Below are 20,704 nucleotides of genomic sequence, written 5' to 3'. Positions count from 1 at the left end.
TCTAGCCGACCATTTTGGTCCGAGGAATGATCTTCTTGCAGCTGATTGTAAGTTTAGATACGAGTAACAAAAAAGAGATTCGCCAGTTATGGCTAGAAAGACGAATCTTCATGGGAAGTCTAACTGTGGCAAAAATAGCATGGAACTACAAAATTTCATGGCTATAGACTTCGCATGTTACGAATCAATCATTAACTGATAACGAGTGATATGGGCGGGGAACCCGCGCTTTCAGTCGTGCAAGTAACGAACTCAGATGAAGAGTTTGATCTAACGGAAAAGATCAAAAGTTTGTGTCTGAAAATACTAGGTCTGTATAGTGCTGTGTATGAACCTGATCGGATTATGCCGACCCTCGTTGTGACCGCCGCTTCTCGCACGCGATGTCGCCGCGCGGCAACCGCTGATTCGCTGTGCCGTGGATGACGCCGTCGGCGGATTTGAAGCGTTCGTGGGTGGTCCGAATTTCTGTGATGACTGGGGTTGAGAATGACGTTTCTACGACTTTTTGAGTGCATTCATCATTTTCATTGATTCACGTTTGTCTGTGATGTAGGAGTCAGAGGAGATTCAAGAATAAACCAACAATTAGGTGCTTCTGCTTTTGTTATGTTTACTCTTTCTTTTTTCCTAAGCATCATTTGGTGTGGGATGTATTCTTGCATTCCTTTTCATTTTGTATCTTGTATATCACCACAATGTTATTTTTGTCCTCCCTTTTGACGTTTATTTTGATGATTTTAATTTTGACCTTTTCGATATTCTGTTATAAAATAATTCGTTGATCAATCATTCACGAGAGCTGCCCTCTTCATTAATTTTTCGTCGGTTTTGAATTAATATCATTGCAGTTGGATTTTAGTCAATTATTCTGTTATTTTCTGGTCACTACTTGCCTTCCTTCGGTTATATTTCACAAACTGCGATAATATGGTAATTTTGATGCGTTTTCAATAAATTGATTCTTTGCAGCACCATTTATTGGGCACTTGATCAACTATGGTTTAAGCAGCACACATTTGGAAGGTCCATTGAATAATACTATTTTTGTACTTCACGTTTATCGCTTATCGCCTACTTCATCATGGCGTCATTCATGAAGATGTTTAAAAATAAAAAGGGCTCCAACAAAGAGAATTTGCCCAATATGGTAGGTCTTTGTCTCGTTTTGTCCTCTTTCGTTTTTCTTTTTTGTGTCTTTTGTAAGCATCTTTTTTGCTTTAAGACCGTTCAACGCTTTTTGAATTTTGCATTTATTTCCTTATGTTTCATTTTTTAAATTTTACAACAACACCTGGCTTCTAATTATGCGTTTGCATTGCAAATTCCAGAATCGTAGTACACTGGATAATTCTTCAACGGCGACTAACGATTTTGTGAGACATCGAAATGATGCTGGAGTATACACTGGTGAGGCGAGACGCTCCAAAGAAATCCACATTCCTAATCCATATTCCGTTGTTACTGCTCCGAAAACAACCAGGGGTTTGTTTTTATGTTATTTTTCTAGATGTCATCAACATCCTCGTTTCTTTTCTAGAACTATTTTCCTCATTATATATGTGCAATTCTCTTCAGGTCCTCGTTCATGTCCCGGTGCTCCTATGGATGATCGTGGTTATCGTAATAGTATGAGTCACCGCGGAAAACCATTTAATGATAGATACTCCTCTATGAATAGCTCATTAAGATACGAAAATGTCGGCAGAAAACGGAATGAGTGAGTCTTTTTCTCTTCTTTTCCTGTTTCTGTCCCAATAACACTATGTTTTTCTCCTAATTTTAGGCTGTATCATCATGAAACTATTTTGGAATACGCAAGTGAAAGCGCTAATTCAAGCCGAGACAGCCCTCCGGACATTCACACCAAGAAGGATATAGTATGCTTACTTTGTTGTTTTATCGACTTTATTTTCCTAAATCATGTAAAATCCTCACTCGTTATTTCTCTTCTATGAACCACAGTTCTAAGTTTTTACTATTACATTTTACTTTTTGCTATTACTGTCTTCTCCTATTTTCTGCAAATTAGCAGGTTCGCTAATTTAGACAAGACGTTCCCAAAATCAACGGTATTACAGTAGTGCACTTAATGACTCTACGGATGACGATGACGGCGCGAATATGCAGATTGTAAGTTTTATTCTACAAAAGGAAATGTTTCCCAGAAATATTTTCTCTTTTTGTTTTTTTAAAAATCTTTTTTCTCTTTTTTTCTGCTTTTTTTCTTCATCTTTGCATTCGTTCAGCTTCAACTGGAGGCAAAACTGAAAAGAGCGAAAGAGCTCATACGCTGTACGAGAAGAGACATGTCAGAGCGAATAGAAGAACTTCAGGATGAAATCGATAGGAAAAGGTATCGACTGGTTAGCTTTTTTTCAAGTTCTTGTTTAGAGCTTACTTTTTTCTCTAGAAAAAGCTAATTTTTTGACCTTTTTCAGTACTTTAGTCGCCTTTTCTTCTGGAGTTTCCTTTCAATTTGCATACAGGAATGGAAGATAACGTTGATAACAAACATCCTCGACTGTTGTTTTTAGACAGTGTTCTTTGATAGTTTAAAATCAAAACATTAAATTAAATTCAAAAGTTAGAATGAGGGAATTTGTTAAAAACTTGGTAGCTCTACACTTTTAGCCGCGAATACGATACTCTCAAGTGGCATTATAAGCAAGCTCGAAAAGCTATTGAAGATGAGCGGAAGATTAATGCCAGACAAACTAAAAAGCTTCAACAGGCAATGGAAGAAGTAGTGAGTGTCCATCAGATAGGCCATATTTGGACATTTCTTAGTTTCCCCATATGTGCTTAACTGTACTATGATCCCCTGTTGTAGCTTAATTACTCTGGAATTTTGCAGTCTCGGCTAAAAGCTTTGCTGACAGAGCATTCGAATGACAGCTCTTTTCTAATACCATACTGTGGTGGATTGCCACCTATGGGTTACGACAGTGGTGCTGGAGAAGCGCTCTGCTCGTTAGCAGAGGCTCAAACGGACAGCGTTGGTGATCAGTTGTGTTCCCTTGGTGATGTACGTGGAGACAATATAAGCGAAGGATTGTCCTCTCAAACTGAGCATACTTCAACGCGTGAAAGCACTGCCGAGCCATCGCATAAACTAGACAATCAGGATGACATGCAGGATGAAGTTAGTTGTAATTTCAGTGCAGTTGCTCCCCGTTATTATTACCAATCTTCCTTTCTTCTCGTTTCTCCTTTTTTGAAATATTTTTTTCGTCTTCTCGATTTTTCTTTCATTTCTCTACTTGAAAGTATTCGCTTTTGTTTACCAGCTTCTAACTTCTTGCACTGATCAGAAAGACTTTCCAAGGAATGGGAACTTTTTTGGAGTGGTAATTTAAGAGCACTGAACGGCTCTACAGTAAGGAAATAAGTTGTAAGATTCACCTTGTTTCATGTTGTTGGGATAGAAATCAATTTTCTTTCGGCATTTTTCATTCGTTTTCTTTTAGCTTCCAAAAACTTTCAACAGCGTAAAAGCGTGGTTTCTATGAGGCAGATCACACATCGCGCTATATAAGCAGTCCTTTTGGTCAGACCTCTGATGAGTTCAGAAAAATACACCAGTTTTTCCTCTTTTCTATTCCGGTCTGCATTTTTTTTGAGAGATCTTATTGTTTCAAGCAAACATTCCGCCCACTTCTTAGGTTCAGTTCATATTTTCGTACTTCTGCTCACTCAGTTCGGGTATTATTAAAAACGCTTATAGTTGTTTTGTCAGGTTCGAGTGTTTCGCACTGCTGAATGCGACACTCCTCCTCCTGAAAGGCCCAGAGCTGCTGGCAGTCCAGTGGAGCCGCTTTCGTCGTACGCTCCGCTGCCGGACTTCACTATCAACAATGAACTCGTTCCTCAACGGTGAAACTTCTTGCATAATTTACATACTTTCCGATTTTTTCACACAGTTAGTTTAGTTAGCATAGTTTTATATTTGTCTTCAATAACCAAAGCGTTCAGGTCTCTTTCTGACACGGATATTCGCTCACTAGTACTGCAAGAAGAGGAAAAAGATGAAATGAGGAAGGTACAACAACAGATGAGGAAAGATCCGCGATCGCGTTCGAATAGCATTCGCAAGGATTATGATTACTACGTTAGGGTGAGTGAAGATTGCAGTGCAAGAGAAAAGTGTCGTGTACTCGAAGAATTTAGACAAGTGGAGCATTTCATCAAATCTTTGTTCGTTTTTTTTCTTCTTTTTCGCACTTTCCATATAATTTCGTTTCCTACATTTTGATGCTTTTCTTGTTTTTTTTTTTGGATTGTTCACCAGTATTTTTGGTTTTTTTTTTGTTCTCAACCCAAATTCTGAGAAAATCTACAAATTCACCGGGCGTATAATACCTTTGGTGAAATTGTTTGTATTTCTGCCATTAGTATTCATGTTGGGTACTGTTTACTTTAAGGAACCTATTAGCTTTCATTTTTGAAATATTTATCTGCTGTAACAGTTTACTTTTTATGTTACTAGTTTGCTTAGACGCAATTTAATATTAAAGAAGGATTTTGTGCTAACATGATTTAACGAGGAAGCAATCCAAGTTGACTATTTAGAATTTCTTACTTTGGTTACTGTGCTTAGCACTGGTTCAGTTTAGCTGTTTCAGGGTTACAACGAGAAAATGGACGACGATGGCTCAGTGAGTTCTTCTGAGGATGAAACTTATCGCATAATCGAGAAACAGCTGAAAAAGAGAGGAGAAGTGGTAAGATTTCAGCCACCCCGGGTGACCGTTCAGCCGAGACATTATAAGAGGTACAGTGCTTTCTCATCCTTCATTCACTATTCTAGTTTGATTCATCAATGTTTCCTTCAACTTTACATTTTCCAAGTTCTCTTCAGAATATGATTTTTTTAGGTTTGGTAAAATGGAGCGTTGTGCTTTGGCAGAATTCGATTACCTCCAGGATATATCCACCGATGTTAGTGCACTACAATCCAGTCCTGAAACCCATCACAGTGTAGGGATTTGAGTTTGCAGACTTTTTTCGACGATTTTGTCGCACTGTACTAGATTTTCCAGTATTTTCTATCCAAACATGGATTTTCTTTTATTTTTGTTCTCTTGTAGCTTTTTTTAAAAATAGTTGTTTACATTGTTGACATGATCTGAGATGATCGAGTCTGTCAGCAATTGCATTTTATTGACCCATACGTAGAATTGATTTCTTCCACTAGTTTTGTGGATAATATTATTAATTATTATTTGTGGTTTATTTCCTGAGACAGGGTTTCGCCTACAATAACATCATCGAAAATGATCGTCACTTATTCACTGCGGCGTATAACGTTCATATTTTTTAATGGTATGGTTTTACTGACTTGGTCAACAACTATCATATGCAGCTTTTTTCATCTCTACTTTCAATAACTCTTGCCTTACATAAGAAACACTTTCATAACAGTTCCGTGTATATCATATGTATCAGTGCTCAACATATTTGCTGAATAAACATTGATACAAAATATTCTCATGAATTACTAATCGTTCACATCAAGCAGCTGCTACCTGATTTGTGAGGATGTGAGTACAAAATCTATTATCTTTGAATTGTAATAGTGACTAGAATGTATTTGTGAATTTGCGGACGAAGTTTCCCTCTGACCTTGCAGAAAATGCTGTAGATTTGTTGATTTTTATTATGTTTGCATCTCCGGCATTAGTGCTGCAGATTATGCGGCGCCCAGTAAACGCAGAAAGGTTTCAATGAATTCTCACAATTGTATGTTGTGGAGCTATGTTCTTATCATTCCTAGGAATGGAATTTGATGGAACACTACTAAATGGTCATGCGGGTACAAGTACAGCGGTCAAAGAGGAGCAAATGGAAGATGAAGATTGGGATCCGGATGAAGGAGTGAGCGATTTCTATCGAAACCATCCTTGTGCGCGAAACGAGCGTAGGTTTCTTTCGTCAAGTTCTTTTCTGTTGTCTCACAAACTCACATCTTCAGATTTTAGGGTTGAGTTCAGGTGCTGAAAATATTCTATGGTATTAATTTGTTGATTGCAGCTTATCCTTGCACTAGTCAAGAAGAATTCATTAGAGAAGAAGACTGTTTTAATCCAGATGATTATGAGGAAGTGAGCAAAACGGTAAGATATAAAATCCTTTTCTTTTCATCAATTTAGTCATCCGTTTCCATTTCTAGAATAGTCCTAAAACACCCTTTGTCCCACCTTCGAGGCGAGATGACGCTCCACTTGCATCAATATTGAATCCGCAGCTGGATAATATAGATCCGAGGTAGAGATTCGATGTATTTTTGATAACATTGCTTTGAGATATTCAAAAAATTTATTTTAAGCTTTTGTGCAGTAATAAATAGTCAACCTTCCTCTGTTTTCAAAGGATTTCGCTGTTTTTCTCTTTTTTCCACCGGTGTCCCATTTTCAGACGGTTTTTCGCTGATTATGAACACAATGCCGTAGTTCGATTTTCGCGAATATTCGCTGCAAGTATCAAGTCTTCATCAAAGGCAGAGATATGGTGGCCGTCAAAAACGTTCCACAAAAAAGTCAATGCAGAGGTTCGTTTCATAAATTCTTTATCTGTTCGGCGGTTTTTAGCCAGTATTAAATCTTCATGGTTGACTGTTAATGCTGGTTGTTTATTTGTTATTTATTTTTGCCTTTTCCTGTTACTAATTTGCTTTTTTTGTTTTCTTTCAACTTTATCAGCAGTACTTTCTTATCTCCTTTTTCACTGAAGTTCATTTTACGGAATTTGTTTTTCCAGAAACCTGTTAAATCTGAAAAGAAGAAACTAGCGCTAACATTTGCTCCAGACCCTCCGGTTGAAATGTTGGTTCCAGATGAAGAGGTACACTTGCGTATTTTCAGAAATTATAACGAATATTACGTTGTACCATTCAGGCATTGATGCTTTCGTCTAAAACCAAAGCGAACCCGTCTCAAGCTGGAACATCGCGTGCTGGAGATGTACAGTCAGAAGATACGATGGCTCCTTGGCGAGTAGGGCCAGCTAAAATATGGTAAGTATGTTTATATATTATTCAGATTTCATCTTTCAGTTCTTCTTTTCATCAAAGTTGTTTTTTAGTGCTTTCCTTTAAAAGATCATTTGTTTTCATTCCGTTTTTAATTGTTTGCAGTCGTGTGGAGTAATAACCTTTTAATAGCTAGGAAAGAATCATGAGTGAATGGTAATCAGGAGTAATTAGTTCATTAGCGCTCATACATTTCTATCTTGTTCTCTTCTTAAGCTTTTCCCCAAATTACTTTCTGTATAAAACTATTACACAGTTCTTTCAAATTACTTTGTAAACAATTATACAGTATCTAAGCGTTTAGTCTTTGAATGTGAACTGCGATTTAAGGTACGATCGTGCCGGAGTTCCATCAACGGCGTCCACCTACGATTACGGACTGGTTAAGAGGAAAAAGGTCTCGATTTCATCCTCTTTTCTGTGACCCCCAAGGTCTGGGTTCTCCTTTCTATGGTAATTAGGCGAAGTTGCTCAGGAATCTGTAAGTGAACGCCAACAAGCGCAGAAATTATTGCCAGCGGAACTAATCGAATGGGAAGAGGAAATAATGATAGAGAGTGATGATTTTCGAGAAGAGGTAAGTTTCCATTTTCTGCGTTTACACTTTATGACTTACTTAGCGTAGTCACCCATTCTACGAAAATTCAAACCATTTTATAGGTTTTGGACGAATTAAAATACGGTGTTGAACCAGCTTGTGGTTGGGTACCGACACAGTATACACGGACGTATGAGCAGTACATGTTAGCAGGTATTTCCTACTTTACTCTTGTACTTTCTGATACCTTACGAAGATTTTTTTGTTTTCTTCTATTTTCCTTTTTAGCGGTATTCTTTTTTTCCTTTATTCGTTTTTTGACGTGAACATCTAAAAGGTGAAACGTGCTTCTTTTTAGTTAAAAACGATGCTTTCGACTTAATGTTTCAACCAGTTCAGAAAGGCATAACGCCTTCACCTATTACCCTAGCGCCTCACGCTGGTAAGTATTTTGAATGATTTATATGTTTTATAGAAATTTTCTGCTTTTCTTGTTGCGACTTTTCCTTATTTTGAAGCTCCTAGTTCTAATCAAACGCATGCTTTCATTCCAAGAAAGCCTACCAAATCCGCTTTGGTTTTTTTTTTATTTCTTAGGTGCTGTAAGTTTCCTTTCGATGAATAGTTGTCTCTGTTTTTGTCCTTTTTGGGACGAATCCCAATGATTTATTTGGATTTTGTTTCTAAGATATCATCACTGAGCCGAGCGCCTCTCATTCGCTCTTCCCTCACGATTTTGTGAGCCAACATGAGCATCGATGGGAAGATGATGTAATACTCGATCCAAAACACGTGGACAGAATTACTGGTAACCTTTCTACCCCTCTATAGGTTCATATTTCGCTTTTTTTTCGGACTAGCACTGTTTTTGTAGAGCCAAAAGTGTTGTCATTGGATTACCTGGACGATCCATTGATATATGGGATGCCTGATGATCGACGATCAGATGATCCTATGGATGCACCCACGAATAAGCCATTTGATCGAAAGGTTTTCCATAAACGTTATTTCTTTTTTGATTCTGTCAAATAAATTGTAGTTCAAAGTCAGACAGTAGGAAACCTTCAGGAACATCAATTCACCAAGAAGTCGAAGATGATTCTTGGCCAGGTGCAGCAGAGACAAAAACAGGAGGAAGAGGAACAGGTACGCCGAAAAAAAAAACATTGCTTTGTGTTTAGATTTGTATTTTAATACAAGTTCTCTCTTCATTCGTGTTTGATATTAGATGGAAACCTCTGTGGCTCAAATGACAGACAAAGACCCATTCAATCTCAGCAACGATGACTACTACTTACCGAAAGCGATTAACAAGTATGTAGCGAAATTTCTTCGATTCCATTCAAATATTCTTTTTTCATCCTGCAGATCTGGGCCTGCTGGTAATAGTATGCTGATACAACACTCAATTCCTGCTCAAAATATCCACCGAACATTCTTCCCCACATTTCTTCTTCCTTCGAAATTGCGGCATTTCCACAGGTAATATTGGACTATGTTCGTTTCGCAATGTTTCGAAGCAAGCAGTTTGCAGGCAACCTCTTTCAAAGCGAGTTATTCGTCAGTTTAATGGCAGATGGGTAGACATAAAGAAACTCACAAAATATATCAAGTTGAAAGAAGAGGTTGGTTTCACGAGAATTCAATTTTTCACGAGGATTTTCTATTTCTGGCTTGTTTTCTAATTGTTCTTTCCCTTTTGTTCGGTATATATTTGTTCTTTGTGATTTTTTTTTTAAAATCCAAGTGCTATGCGATTCGGCACTCTTAAATCTACACCTTGATATGTTTAAAAGGTCCTCCAGTTGCAACCGTCTAGATCTTATCCAAGTTTTCCTGTCTCACGTTTTATTTGTTTAGCTTTAGAATAGCTTTATACTTTTTCTGTCAGAGAGTTATTTTAATTTCCTTACTTATTTGTTCACTGTAACTCCGAGACTTTGTCTTGACAACCCTGCATATAACGATTATTTGTTTAGAAATCCCGTAGTTTTAGGATCCTGAAGATCTTAAAATATTAATAATTTATCCAAATCTCGTTCTGAATTGCCCTGCCTCGAACTATTTGAAAATAGGTGCATATTCGTAGTCCTACATACCTCAATTGAAAGAAAACAGGTTCTGACCTTGCAAATGACTGATTAGGAGTAATCCTCTGTGAAAACCTGATGCGGAACTAGTACTCTTTGTAAAAGGAAGCATTCGAGCTGAATAAAATACCTATATTTGAGGAAGTTTCGTGAGATATATTTCTTTGACGATATATAGTCAAGCCGAAAGGTCCTAAATTCAGTGCATTTGCGGTGCTGCCACACGCAACTGCATTGAGCTTCAGTTTCACCAACTATACAATTCAATTTATAGAGCATTGCTGGATTAGAGTTCAATTCATTGTTGTCATAACCATAAAAGGGAATCGTTCAGCAACGAGAGAAACAACGATGCGCGGAAGGCGGTGGTGACATCTTCTTTATGCGTGACGTAGCTGATCTAAGTGGTAGAGATGGAGATTTGGTGCTATTGGAGTACTCCGAAGAACATCCACCATTGTTGTGCCAACCAGGGATGGCTTCAAAGATCAAGAACTTTTACAAGAAGGTTGGATAAAAAGTTATTATTTGTTATTTGGATGATGTAGGCGGTCAGTAGAAAATCTGAATTAGTGCTTATCCATTAAACCTTCTTAAGAAGCCAGGAAAAGATGCTGATCCTGATTTTGAGTACGGTGACATGGCTTACCTACATACCGTGCCATTCCTCGGACAATTACAACCGGGTCAAGCAATGCAATCGGTTGAGAACAACTTGTTCAGGTTGGTTCTGATACCGCAGCATTAGTATTAGTAAAAGTAGGTCTAAATTTCCCATTTAGAGCTCCTATTTATCGACATTCACCTCAACATAATGATTACCTGTTGATCCGAAATCGGAACGGGTACGCTTGTTTCAATCGTTCTTTTTCTCTATTTCCCTCAGTTATGTCATTTTTGGCTTTCAGATGGTTTATCCGGCCATGTCCACCTTTGTTTCTTGTTGGTCAGGAATGTCCTCTCTACGAGGTCCCCAGCCCGAACTCTAAAAGAGCGACCATATTCGTCAGGGATTTTCTTCTGGTAAGGTCGTTTAAGCCACTATCGGCGAACGTCTCAAGTTAAGAAGCCCATTTTTAGGCGTTCATATATAGATTGTTCTGGGCTAGTGAGCATCGGCCTCGTAGGTTAAAAATGGACGACATCAAAGCAGCATTTCCCCACTACGCTGAAAGTAGCGTGCGAAAACGTTTAAAACAATGCTCGGACTTTAAGCGGCTCGGGACAGGACCAGATCAGAACTACTGGGTATACTACTGCCATATAATCACACATTTTCGAGATTTTTATTTGTAATCATTCGAATCCACAATTTTCACAGGTGTTGCGTCCAGAATTTCGACTTCCGAGCAAGGAAGAAGTTCTAGCTATGGTAACACCTGAGATGTGTTGCGCTCAGTACAGTATGCTTGCTGCAGAGCAAAGGTTGAAAGTAAGTTCGTTGATCAAGTTTCTGTTTGTGTTTGTTAAACACTTTTTGACCTTATTCGTAAGTTTGTCTACAATACTCCAATGGTTTGTTCACCGTGAAAAAGGCCACAGATCATTTTTTTTTTTTGAGGTTTTTCCAGTCTTCTTCTGAAGTCTCCTTTCTTTTTTTTAATTCCATTTTCTGGAACTAGTTCTTCTTCGACATTCCATCTAAAGCATTTCGTGTAGAGCAAATCAGAAAGAAGAAAATTGTAAGAAAATTGAAAAAAAAAACACTCATAGTTTGTCTAGATTGAACGAGGTGAGGACAATCTCCGTAATTTTTTTCTGCGAAAGATTTTGGTCCGCTTTGTGTCTAATTTGGGCGTAGTTATATGTCCTATTTGAACTTAATTCGTCAACAATCCAACAAAATTGCCAGTCTATTATTTTTCATTGAGTGGAAATAAATTATACGTAGGATTTTCTAGATATCTTTTCGCCTTTCCTTTTTTTTCTTAGAATTTTCGCTTCTCTTTTAATCAACCACTCTCACTGCTAGGATGCGGGTTATGGTGAAAAGTACTTCTTCACACCGGAGAACGAAGACGATTCCGATGATCAAGTGACGATCGAGGATGAAGTTCGATTTGTTTTTTAAACCTTGCAGAGTGAAGAAATTGTAGTGTTTCTATTGTAGATCAAATGTGCTCCATGGAATACTACACGTGCTTTCCTTTCATCAATGCGAGGAAAATGTCTTTTGGATCAAACGGGAATTGCTGACCCCACTGGTTGTGGTCAAGGTTTCAGTTATGTACGGGTCTCACAAAAGCCTCAAAAGGTTTGCAAGCGTTTTTTTCTCGCTTATATTTTGTGATTCCACATTTTTTTATTTAAAGGATGATACGCCAGCAATGCCAAAACGTCTTGTAACGGGTACAAATGCTGATCTCAGGAAATTGCCGCTTAAGGAGGCCAAAGAAATATGTAGAGATTATGGAGTGAGGGAGGAAGAGGTTAGCAATAACAAATTACATTCTCCTGTGAGCTGGTCTTGTAGAGTAGTGTTCTGTTGTTGTAGATAAATGCTCTTTCTCGCTGGGAAATCATCGACGTGATCCGAACTTTGTCCACACAGGCGGCTAAAGCAAAAGCTGACTCGTCTGGGGACCGTGAGTTTTTTAGTCACCTTGTTTCTCTTTCTAAAGGTTGCTATTTATGATTTCTTCCTTATAATTATCACTTTTTTCATCTCACTTAATTTTTAAATTTATTTGCGAATTCATTGTCCTTATAAATTTTACTGCTTTCAACAGTTCGATCTATTGAAATGGAGTCTGACGTTTGAGAAATCTAGTGTTTCTTATTTGTTCGTCAGATCACTCCTAGATTAATGTAGAAATAATTTGTTATATTTTTTTTTTTTTTTTTTTTTTTTATAAAATTTTTTTTTTTGTTTTTTATTTTTTTGGGGGGGGTTTTTTGGGGGGGAAAAAATTTTTTTTTTTTTTTTTATTTTTTTGGCCCCTCCATTCTCTACCCCACCCAGATTAGATAACGTAGAGCTCACGATTTGGGCAAGGCAGAAGACAGACAGGCCCTGTGGCAGGTAAATATGTGGTTGAATTAATCGAAAGTATCGCTGTCGGCTGAGTTACTAAATTTCTGAATATTTCAATAGGAAATTGTCATTCAGTTTCATTCAGACGGGAATGTATCTGGTATGGCTCGTTTTGCCCGAGGAAACATCCGTTTCAATTTCGCCGATATGCAGGAGAAGTACAAGAAGCACTGCCAACACATATTTGATCTCCAAAACCAGTCCGTAGTAATTATCTAGCCTTGTTATCCTTGCATTAGTATGATCTCTGCGAGTTCCCTGGATTTTCAGAACGCTAGCGAATCCTGAGGCGCTTTCTACTGACGAAGGCAGTTCTGGTGAAGATTCTGACAATGAAGAACTTGCAACTAGGCTTGAAACCATGCTACAAGCAAACAAAGGTGGTGATCTGCGTTTGTCGGTAGCCACATCAATATAGCATTTGAATTTATAGGGAAAAAACACATTTCTATGTCGGAACGGGCTCGAATGGAATTTGAGAACGAGGAGAAGGAACGACAAGATCTGAAAAGAATGGTTCATGGAGATGCCCCGATGAAAACTGAAAAAGACAAGAAAGAAGCGACAGCTGAGGAGAAGAAGAGTATGATGTTTTTCTTATTTTCTATAGTGTACGCATACTGTTTCTATTCATCTCACATTGACATTTCTGCTGTAGATGTGTCCAAGATTGGAGAGGATCTCGCTGCTTCTGCTTCTAAGATATCCGGTATAACGGCGAACCAAAAATTGAAGATCTATCGGACTATGAAGAATCCGGATGGAACGGAATCGGTAAGCAGCTGTTGTAAGTTGCGCTTTTTGTCTTAGCCGCTGACTGGCTTCATTATCGATTGATGGTGCAAGTACCACATGCGTGGATAAATAATGTGCCAAGCAGTTATTCATGACACCTCGTCTACTACAGATACGCAACACTAACACGTTACTAAGCATGCTCACTTTATTGCCTGCAATATGTACCCACTACTATACACAGACAATGAATAGTCCTACTAACCAAGTTCACTGGAGGTATAGCAGACACAAACTGTCTAAAACTAGGGGATAAGCTCACACAAAGGAGCGTATGCACTACGACCCCTTGCAGATCGGACGTTGCATTACCTTGCTGCCGGACTGTCCTTCCCGTAACACTGCTGAACACAGGACGAATAATCTCTCCTTATAATCTCTCCTTTTCCGAAAACTTTCCATTTTCTCACTGTCGATTTCGTCTGAGATTAGGGCTTTTGTTAAGTAAGGATTTATGGACACACGTAGGGGCGAAGTCAAAATGACGATGTGCAAAGCATCGTTGTTAGACCTTGTCGTGCAAGCGTCTTGCGACCTTCCCGACGTTTTAGGAAAGAAATCGCACAAATTTTCGATAGTGGACATATTGTGGACTTTTTAAGAAGTAGACCCCCTTGCAGTAAACGTTAAAGGTCATGTAGTCGGACTGTCTGTGGATAAGATTTCTTTCTTTCAGACGCGTGTTGAAGTCGTAACAAGACCGCAACTTATTGAAGCGTACACGAGGATACGAATGACAAAAGATGAGAACTTTATCGAGGTGTACGCTCAGATGGATGAACAATTTAAAGAGGTATGAAAAAACTCTGCGAATGATATGTTTGCAAGCCAAATGTTCCAGGAACGAAGAAAGCAAAAGCGACGTTTGCAAGATCAGCTGCGGCGGATACGAAGGAACGAGGAGAAGGGAAAGACTGGTCACCCACAGCAGGTGTTTTTTTTCTGCTTCACTATACAGATTTTCGTTTTCGTTATGGTTAGATAGTTTGATTTTTACCAAAATTTATTTTTCTCATTTCGCAAAACTTATCCTTACTTGTTACGAAGCAAAGTTTTCGAGGAATACTTTGATAAGCATTGTGGTAAGTAATCGTTATCTCATACGATAACGATAAGCAAGTGATGTTTGATGTTGGAGGCGAGAGTCATTCGTAAGCCTCAGTTTCAGTGAAGCTTAGTGCTCTTCAATCTATCCGCTTTGTAGCCTCAAGTAAGGCATGCTGTACATCTTCAATATTTGACAGCCTGAAATAGCTTTTCAGCGAGTTGTGGAGAAGAAACCTATTCCTATCAAACCGAATCTGCAAAAAATGCGCTGCTCGGCTTGTCATGGTACTGGTCATATGAAAACGAACAAGAACTGTCCATTGTACGGCAAGGATCCTTCCAAAACGCCTGTGAAAGACGCAGGGGTGTGTCTATTTCTTTTTCGAACATACGCGTACTTACCTTGGTTAGGACTGAACAAATAATCAATATATCAATACAGTCTGGCACTTCGGATGGTGACGAGGAGGCAGCATCCTTAACAGGTGAACTTGTTGCTGTTGAAGGAACTAAGGTGAAGATAAGTAGGAAGGTTATCAACAGTCACGAGCAATCTGGCAAGAAGAAAAAGCTCAAGTAAGTTCCAGTTATGCTACATATATTGCTATGTTTCGACCTGTTATATGTAAATGTGTAATGCGGGTTAAGAGCCTCGATTCCCCGACATCTGGCCGATGAAACGAGGAAACGAGGTGATGATTCGATATGTTCCTCTGATGCTGGTGGAGCATCACCTCCCATGTTGGTTAAGCAGGAGCGCGATGGAGAATTTGATAGCGACTACGAACAGTCGTCGGTTACACCAGGTTAGCATCAGAAAATACTTTTAGATAAATGCACTTAGCTGAGAGTCCCTCTGCCTCAGCTCGCCCAAGGCTCAACGCTGGTGCTGGAGTGGCGTCAGCTAAGCGACGTATTTCCACCTTACCTGAAGAAGATTACTTGCAAGGACCTCATAAAAGTGTGCAACGAATTCGTGCGGATCCTAAGGTTATTAATCATCTCTGGAAGATCGCTGACATTACGTATTGGAGCCGACTTCTTTCAGGTCACCATGGGTACATTGTTAACTGAAATCGTGAATGAGCTGAAAACTATTCCTGGATCTGAACATTTGATGTTTGCTGTTAATGCTAAAAAGGTATTTTCAGTGTTTAGTAAGACATTTTACGTGCAATCCAACAGCCTCCTCTGTAGTTTGGTCACACAGCTATTCTTTCTCACTGTTAATAAATTCTTCCAGAGTTTCCAAAGTTTTGATTCGGTACTTCCTTTAAAAGAATCAATTGTAGAAAGCTTGCAAGAAGCTGATAGCCAGGCACCAAAATATTTGTTTCATTTATAGTTTTAAAATACATTAATAGATATTAACATTTATTCTCTTTTAGTCATTGATTGCGAAAGTGGGTGAATATATTATTTGTCCGTAATGCTGCGACATGTGCCACCCACTTTGTTTGTATCCTATTTTACATCTTTTAAATTCTGTTTTCGTGGTATATCTGGAACACGGGTCTTATTAGGAACTAAGTGGATAAAGTACAGTACTGTTGAATAACCAACAAGGTGCGACCATCACTAGTTTCACTGGGACTACAGTAATGAGTGCTGCTAGCGTTGGTCCACCTCGTTCTCAACTGTTCTGCGCGCCTCTTACGCAACTGCATCGAGGTTTAGGTCGTTTTAGCTCGATTATATAACTTAATTTTGAAGCAGCCACTTATTTAAAACGAAACGGATAGTCGCTTTGCTTGCAATGAACTCCGTTTGGATTGCATCTTGAGTTTAGGTCAAGGATTACTACGACATCATCAAGAACCCAATGGATTTGCAAAAAATCAAGTGTAAAATTGCCGATAATAAGTATGAACTACGACAGGAGTTCTTATTGGTAATCCCTATACAACCTACAGGAGCGATTTTTTTCCGAGACTTATCACTTTGATTTCAGGATGTTAAAAGAATGCTCGACAATTCACGATTGTACAATGGAGATAACCACGTCATTACGGATGCTGCGAAAAAGGTATGCAATGGTTTGAATTAATATTTTGGATTGTTGCCAGTTGCGTATGAGGGGTTTTTTGAAGAAATCTTTAGTAGCTTTTTTTCTAGATGTTCGAGTTGGCGTCGAAGCGCTTAGTTGAAAAGGAGCAACAATTGATGAAGCTTGAGAAGGCTATCAATCCGCTTCTTGATGATAATGACAGGGTTAGTTGTTCTAGGTCGTGAATTACGAGCCCGTTCTTTTCAATTTTTTTGACATTTTGTTTACATTTTTTCGAGCTATTTAAGTTTCATAACAGCATTTTGTAACGTACTGTATTCTCAGGTTGGATTCGGTTTTGTACTTGAGAAGATCGTACAAGCATGCAAAAACATCCCAAAATCGGTTCCGTTCCATACAAGGGTGGATGCGAAAAAGGTGACCTCTTGGAACCCTTCTATGATAAATGATGGAGGGTTTTTTCGCCGTTTAAAAAATAAATAATTCATTGCACTAAGGAAGCAGAGTTCTGATTGAAATCAATGTTCAGGTTCCATTTTATTACCAGAAGATCACTAAGCCAATGGATCTGGGTACTATAGAAGCGAACGTTAAGGCGCATCGTTATGTCACCGTAGAAGAATTTAGGAACGACATTCATCAGGTTCGCTGCACTGCATATCCGTTCTTAGAGATGCATTTGGGAATCATAATTAGATTCAGTGAGTTAGTTACAAAGACTAATAGTGTGATTTTCTAAGCAGTTTTAGTACCACAGTCTTAATCTGAGATACTTTTTTTTCGTGATATACCTAGTAAACCGGGATGTGTTATATGAGCGCGTCCTTCTTTAGATAATGATCAACTCGGAAATGTACAACGGTCCCGCAGAGAAGTCATCATATACTGCAAAAGCTACAGAGATAGTTGCGCTTGCTGATAAAATGATAGCCGAGAATTCAGTTCAGGTGAGTAATAATCTTTCTGCTAAATTTTCGTGTGTTTCCGAAGATTTTTCTCCTATATAACGTGCTTTTCGTTTGATGTTCACAATTGCTGAATACGACTCTTTCAATTAATTACTTTGATTGATTTTAGCTGTCCGAGTTAGAAGCGAATATAAACGGGTTTGATCTTAATATTGGTGAGGTGGAACCTGAGATCGAGGATGCAATGGCTAATGATGGTAAGCGGTTTTTAAATACATTTTCACAGCTACTATCTATTCTTTACATCCATCTTATATTCCTCATTCTGTTTTTCCTTTTTCTTCTTTTTTTTGAAATAGCCTTCATTTTGCTTCATTTTGTTTTCACTTTAGTAAATTAATCGTTTAAGTTCTCGCTTATACTGCCGAGTCAAATGAGCTAATGCGCGTGCAATTGCGTAAAAAATTACATAAATTACGGTGGAAGTACTGGTGGGACCTTTACTCATCTCTTCAGTTCGGCTAAAATTGGCGAGGGTTTTACCTCGATTGCAGCCGCAAATGCACCAACCTTCAGGCCGATTTGACCCAACTGTATGCTGCATCGCGATCAGGAATATTCATCAAAATGAGCCTTTCAATGTCGACGAGATGCTTTAGAATTGCGTTCTGTGTTCTGTTGAAGCTCAGCAGTTTTGTAGCTAGTTTTGTTTTACAAGGGAATTCTATGAGGACGATTTTGCCTCTAAAGATGATAATGTTCGTGGTGATCCTACTTTACCGTCAACTCACACCTTTTTTGAAGAATTAAAAAAAAATTAAGTAAATAAAATTATAAGAAATATAAAATAAATAATCAAATTTTCTGAAAGATTTTTTTATATTTAGTACAATTTTGTTTGTTTTGTCCCGTCGCATTTCTTTGCTTTCAATAACCGTAAATAGTGACTATCTTTTCTTCCCAGAAGAAATGTCAGACGTCGAGGAAAGTGGCGTTCTGGTTGATGATCTCGCACTCAGTGGAAATGAAATGGAGGATGAAGAGATGGGTCAGTGCTACTATTTATTAGAACTATTTACTATTTACTAGAATTAGAATTGATCACCAGAGTTAACTGATCCAACTAGGAAGAAGGTAAGCGAAAAGAGGTCGAAAAGTGAAGTTTGATTGAGGAATAAGATTAGCAGTGGTAAAATTTCTGAATAAAATAACCTATTTTTGGATAAACGGCTAAGTTTCTGATCCATTACTCATATTATGAATCTAATTTAGAAAGAAAAAAGTAACTGAAGATGACAAGGTCTCTTTTGTTTTTTTAAAACCTATTTACCAACTTTAGATGAGTCCGCATGGACAAGTGAATTGCTGCAGTCTCGCATGCACTCTTCTGGTCAGTTGAACAATGATCTAGCCCTGTCGGACTCGGACGACGAAGAGCGTGTTGAAGCGATCAAAAGAGGTGACACAGCGGACAATCTCTTGGACTCATTCTAAAGATGTCTCGACCTCCACTGCCATTTTTGAGTACTCATGAGCTTGATGGTGATAACCGTCTGTGGCACGTCGTTCTCACCCTCTGCCTCATATTCTTTCATTTTCTACCTCTGCCTTACACTTGCTCATCGCGTGACCTCGGTGTGAGAGGCAAGGAGTTCATTTACGGATCTTTCGTTGTATTTTAGTTTATAATTTTCTCTCAACACACCGAAATTGGCACTTGTGTAGAACTCGGATGTAATGGGTTGTGTTTGTGTACTATGTAAAATGATTGGAATACTTTCAAAAATTCATTTATTCTTTGTTAACGCACACCAGCCATCAGCAGCAGAGTAGGTGTGTAGGTGTAGCATGGAATCGGAGGCGATGAGGAGAAAAAGGGATCCCGGTGGTCTCCTCATGACCGTCTAGTCTGGTGTAATGTTTATGTGTATCTTGTAACAGTAGTGTATCTAGGGCAATAGTGTGTGCGTTCTGCTTTTTGATATGATCTTCTGAGCATGATTTGACAATCATCTCCACTTATTTGAGGGTTCATACACGATGTCGATAATTTTCTATTCTTTTTTCTCTTCTGCTTTGTATGTTATTGTTTGTGTCCTTTCAGACACGTATACAGAAAACCAACAGAGTTATAAATATTGCCTCCTTAGTCGAACATCAGCAAAGGAGGAATGATGTCCTCAAATTCGATCCTCAAATTTTTCAAATTCTTAACGGAACGTTTGTTTTGATTTTTGTCTTTAACCGGTCCCGACTAGAGTGACCTGTGCATTTTCCAAAATCATCGTCGCCTTCAGCGTTGCATTGCTGATCCATAACATATATGCAGTCGTGGTGCGGTGATTGTAGGAACGTTTGCGTTTCACGACACCCGTTGTTTTGCGCATTTGATCTCATGGTTTGATGCGTAGGAAGAGTAATTTTGATTGATCATCGCTAGCCGTAACGACCTTTTGTGTTTGTCTAGTGAATGCGAATAATAACGAGATGGTAACCTGTCTGCAACAACTATGCGCTGTTTTTGTTTTATGCGCTTTCTTGCGTTGAAGTAGCGTTGTAGTAGAATAACTCGAATAAGATTGTAAAGAACAGAAAGAGAATGCAGGAATTGACAGAGTCTCGGAATTGAAGGTGAAACTAAAAAAAACAAAACGCTACCACTATCATCAAATAAACTGCTCTCGGAGCAAGAATGAAGAATGATGGGAATGGTTCATGTAGAATTGCTGAACTGTTTGGACCTCTGGTCTGACGACTGGTTAGGTAAAAAAAATAAAAAAAATAAAAAAACTGCCTCGCATAACATCATTAACAAGTGTTGTTTCCATCAATGAGGACAATTATCGTTGAATCGGCGAAAATCACAGCATACTGATCATCTGTGCTTAGAGACAAAAAAGTGGTTGGAATTTCTGAATAATTCGGAATTGACCTCCTATTCATCTCCTCGTTGAATCTCGTAATAGGCCCTTAATAAACATCACATTTCACTGACCACACTTATAGAATCAAGCGTTTACCGCCCGATTTGAGATCATGGTGCACGTCATCTGACGACGTCCACTGACTAAAATACATCTACGAGAAGAGAAGAACATGATAATGATAGAGACAAGAAGAAATAGTGACTTCTAGGTTCTAGGAGGCAGCGTTGGATGCGATGAGAGTGGACACTGTGTTGGCGACCGGTTTCGCTCCACACTCCTGGCCGCAGTCAGTGACCCCCGCTATGTCAACTTTTCTTCGTTGTTCGT

General features: G+C 38.6%; 1 protein-coding gene across 3 annotated transcripts; it reads left to right on the top strand.

The window, feature by feature from the left end:
• Positions 1-1,084: 1,084 nt before the first annotated feature.
• RB195_005591 (uncharacterized protein) lies at positions 1,085-18,944 on the top strand (the record flags this gene model as incomplete). Of its 3 annotated transcripts, XM_064178190.1 has the most annotated exons (58): positions 1,085-1,150; positions 1,332-1,485; positions 1,579-1,720; positions 1,787-1,880; positions 2,050-2,133; positions 2,250-2,356; positions 2,635-2,749; positions 2,858-3,145; positions 3,740-3,876; positions 3,976-4,117; positions 4,626-4,774; positions 4,878-4,978; positions 5,777-5,920; positions 6,034-6,116; positions 6,173-6,267; positions 6,418-6,550; positions 6,760-6,843; positions 6,897-7,015; positions 7,361-7,427; positions 7,506-7,607; positions 7,691-7,781; positions 7,927-8,010; positions 8,257-8,376; positions 8,443-8,558; positions 8,637-8,714; positions 8,797-8,882; positions 8,937-9,050; positions 9,103-9,193; positions 9,993-10,166; positions 10,257-10,381; positions 10,441-10,503; positions 10,567-10,681; positions 10,739-10,906; positions 10,980-11,090; positions 11,631-11,711; positions 11,769-11,912; positions 11,971-12,087; positions 12,153-12,243; positions 12,778-12,892; positions 12,963-13,072; positions 13,126-13,275; positions 13,351-13,466; positions 14,164-14,280; positions 14,329-14,418; positions 14,750-14,899; positions 14,977-15,110; positions 15,183-15,340; positions 15,400-15,524; positions 15,583-15,675; positions 16,324-16,425; positions 16,486-16,560; positions 16,650-16,745; positions 16,867-16,959; positions 17,072-17,185; positions 17,376-17,489; positions 17,620-17,707; positions 18,415-18,498; positions 18,790-18,944. In XM_064178190.1, 58 exons carry the CDS (start codon positions 1,085-1,087, stop codon positions 18,942-18,944), a joined length of 6,654 nt encoding a protein of 2,217 aa, XP_064035263.1. The 3 variants fall into 3 exon arrangements, with proteins under 3 accessions (XP_064035263.1, XP_064035265.1, XP_064035264.1); XM_064178188.1 differs by lacking the exons at positions 1,085-1,150; positions 1,332-1,485; positions 1,579-1,720; ... (7 more) ...; positions 4,626-4,774; positions 4,878-4,978 and having other exon boundaries at positions 5,779-5,920; XM_064178189.1 differs by lacking the exons at positions 5,777-5,920; positions 6,034-6,116; positions 6,173-6,267; ... (41 more) ...; positions 18,415-18,498; positions 18,790-18,944 and having other exon boundaries at positions 4,878-4,992.
• Positions 18,945-20,704: the final 1,760 nt, after the last annotated feature.

This window comes from Necator americanus, chromosome I (assembly GCF_031761385.1).
Source record: "Necator americanus strain Aroian chromosome I, whole genome shotgun sequence".
NCBI classification, from domain to species: domain Eukaryota; kingdom Metazoa; phylum Nematoda; class Chromadorea; order Rhabditida; family Ancylostomatidae; genus Necator; species Necator americanus.
Note: the sequence above shows the minus strand (reverse complement) of the source record. Positions and strands in the feature narration are given on the sequence as shown.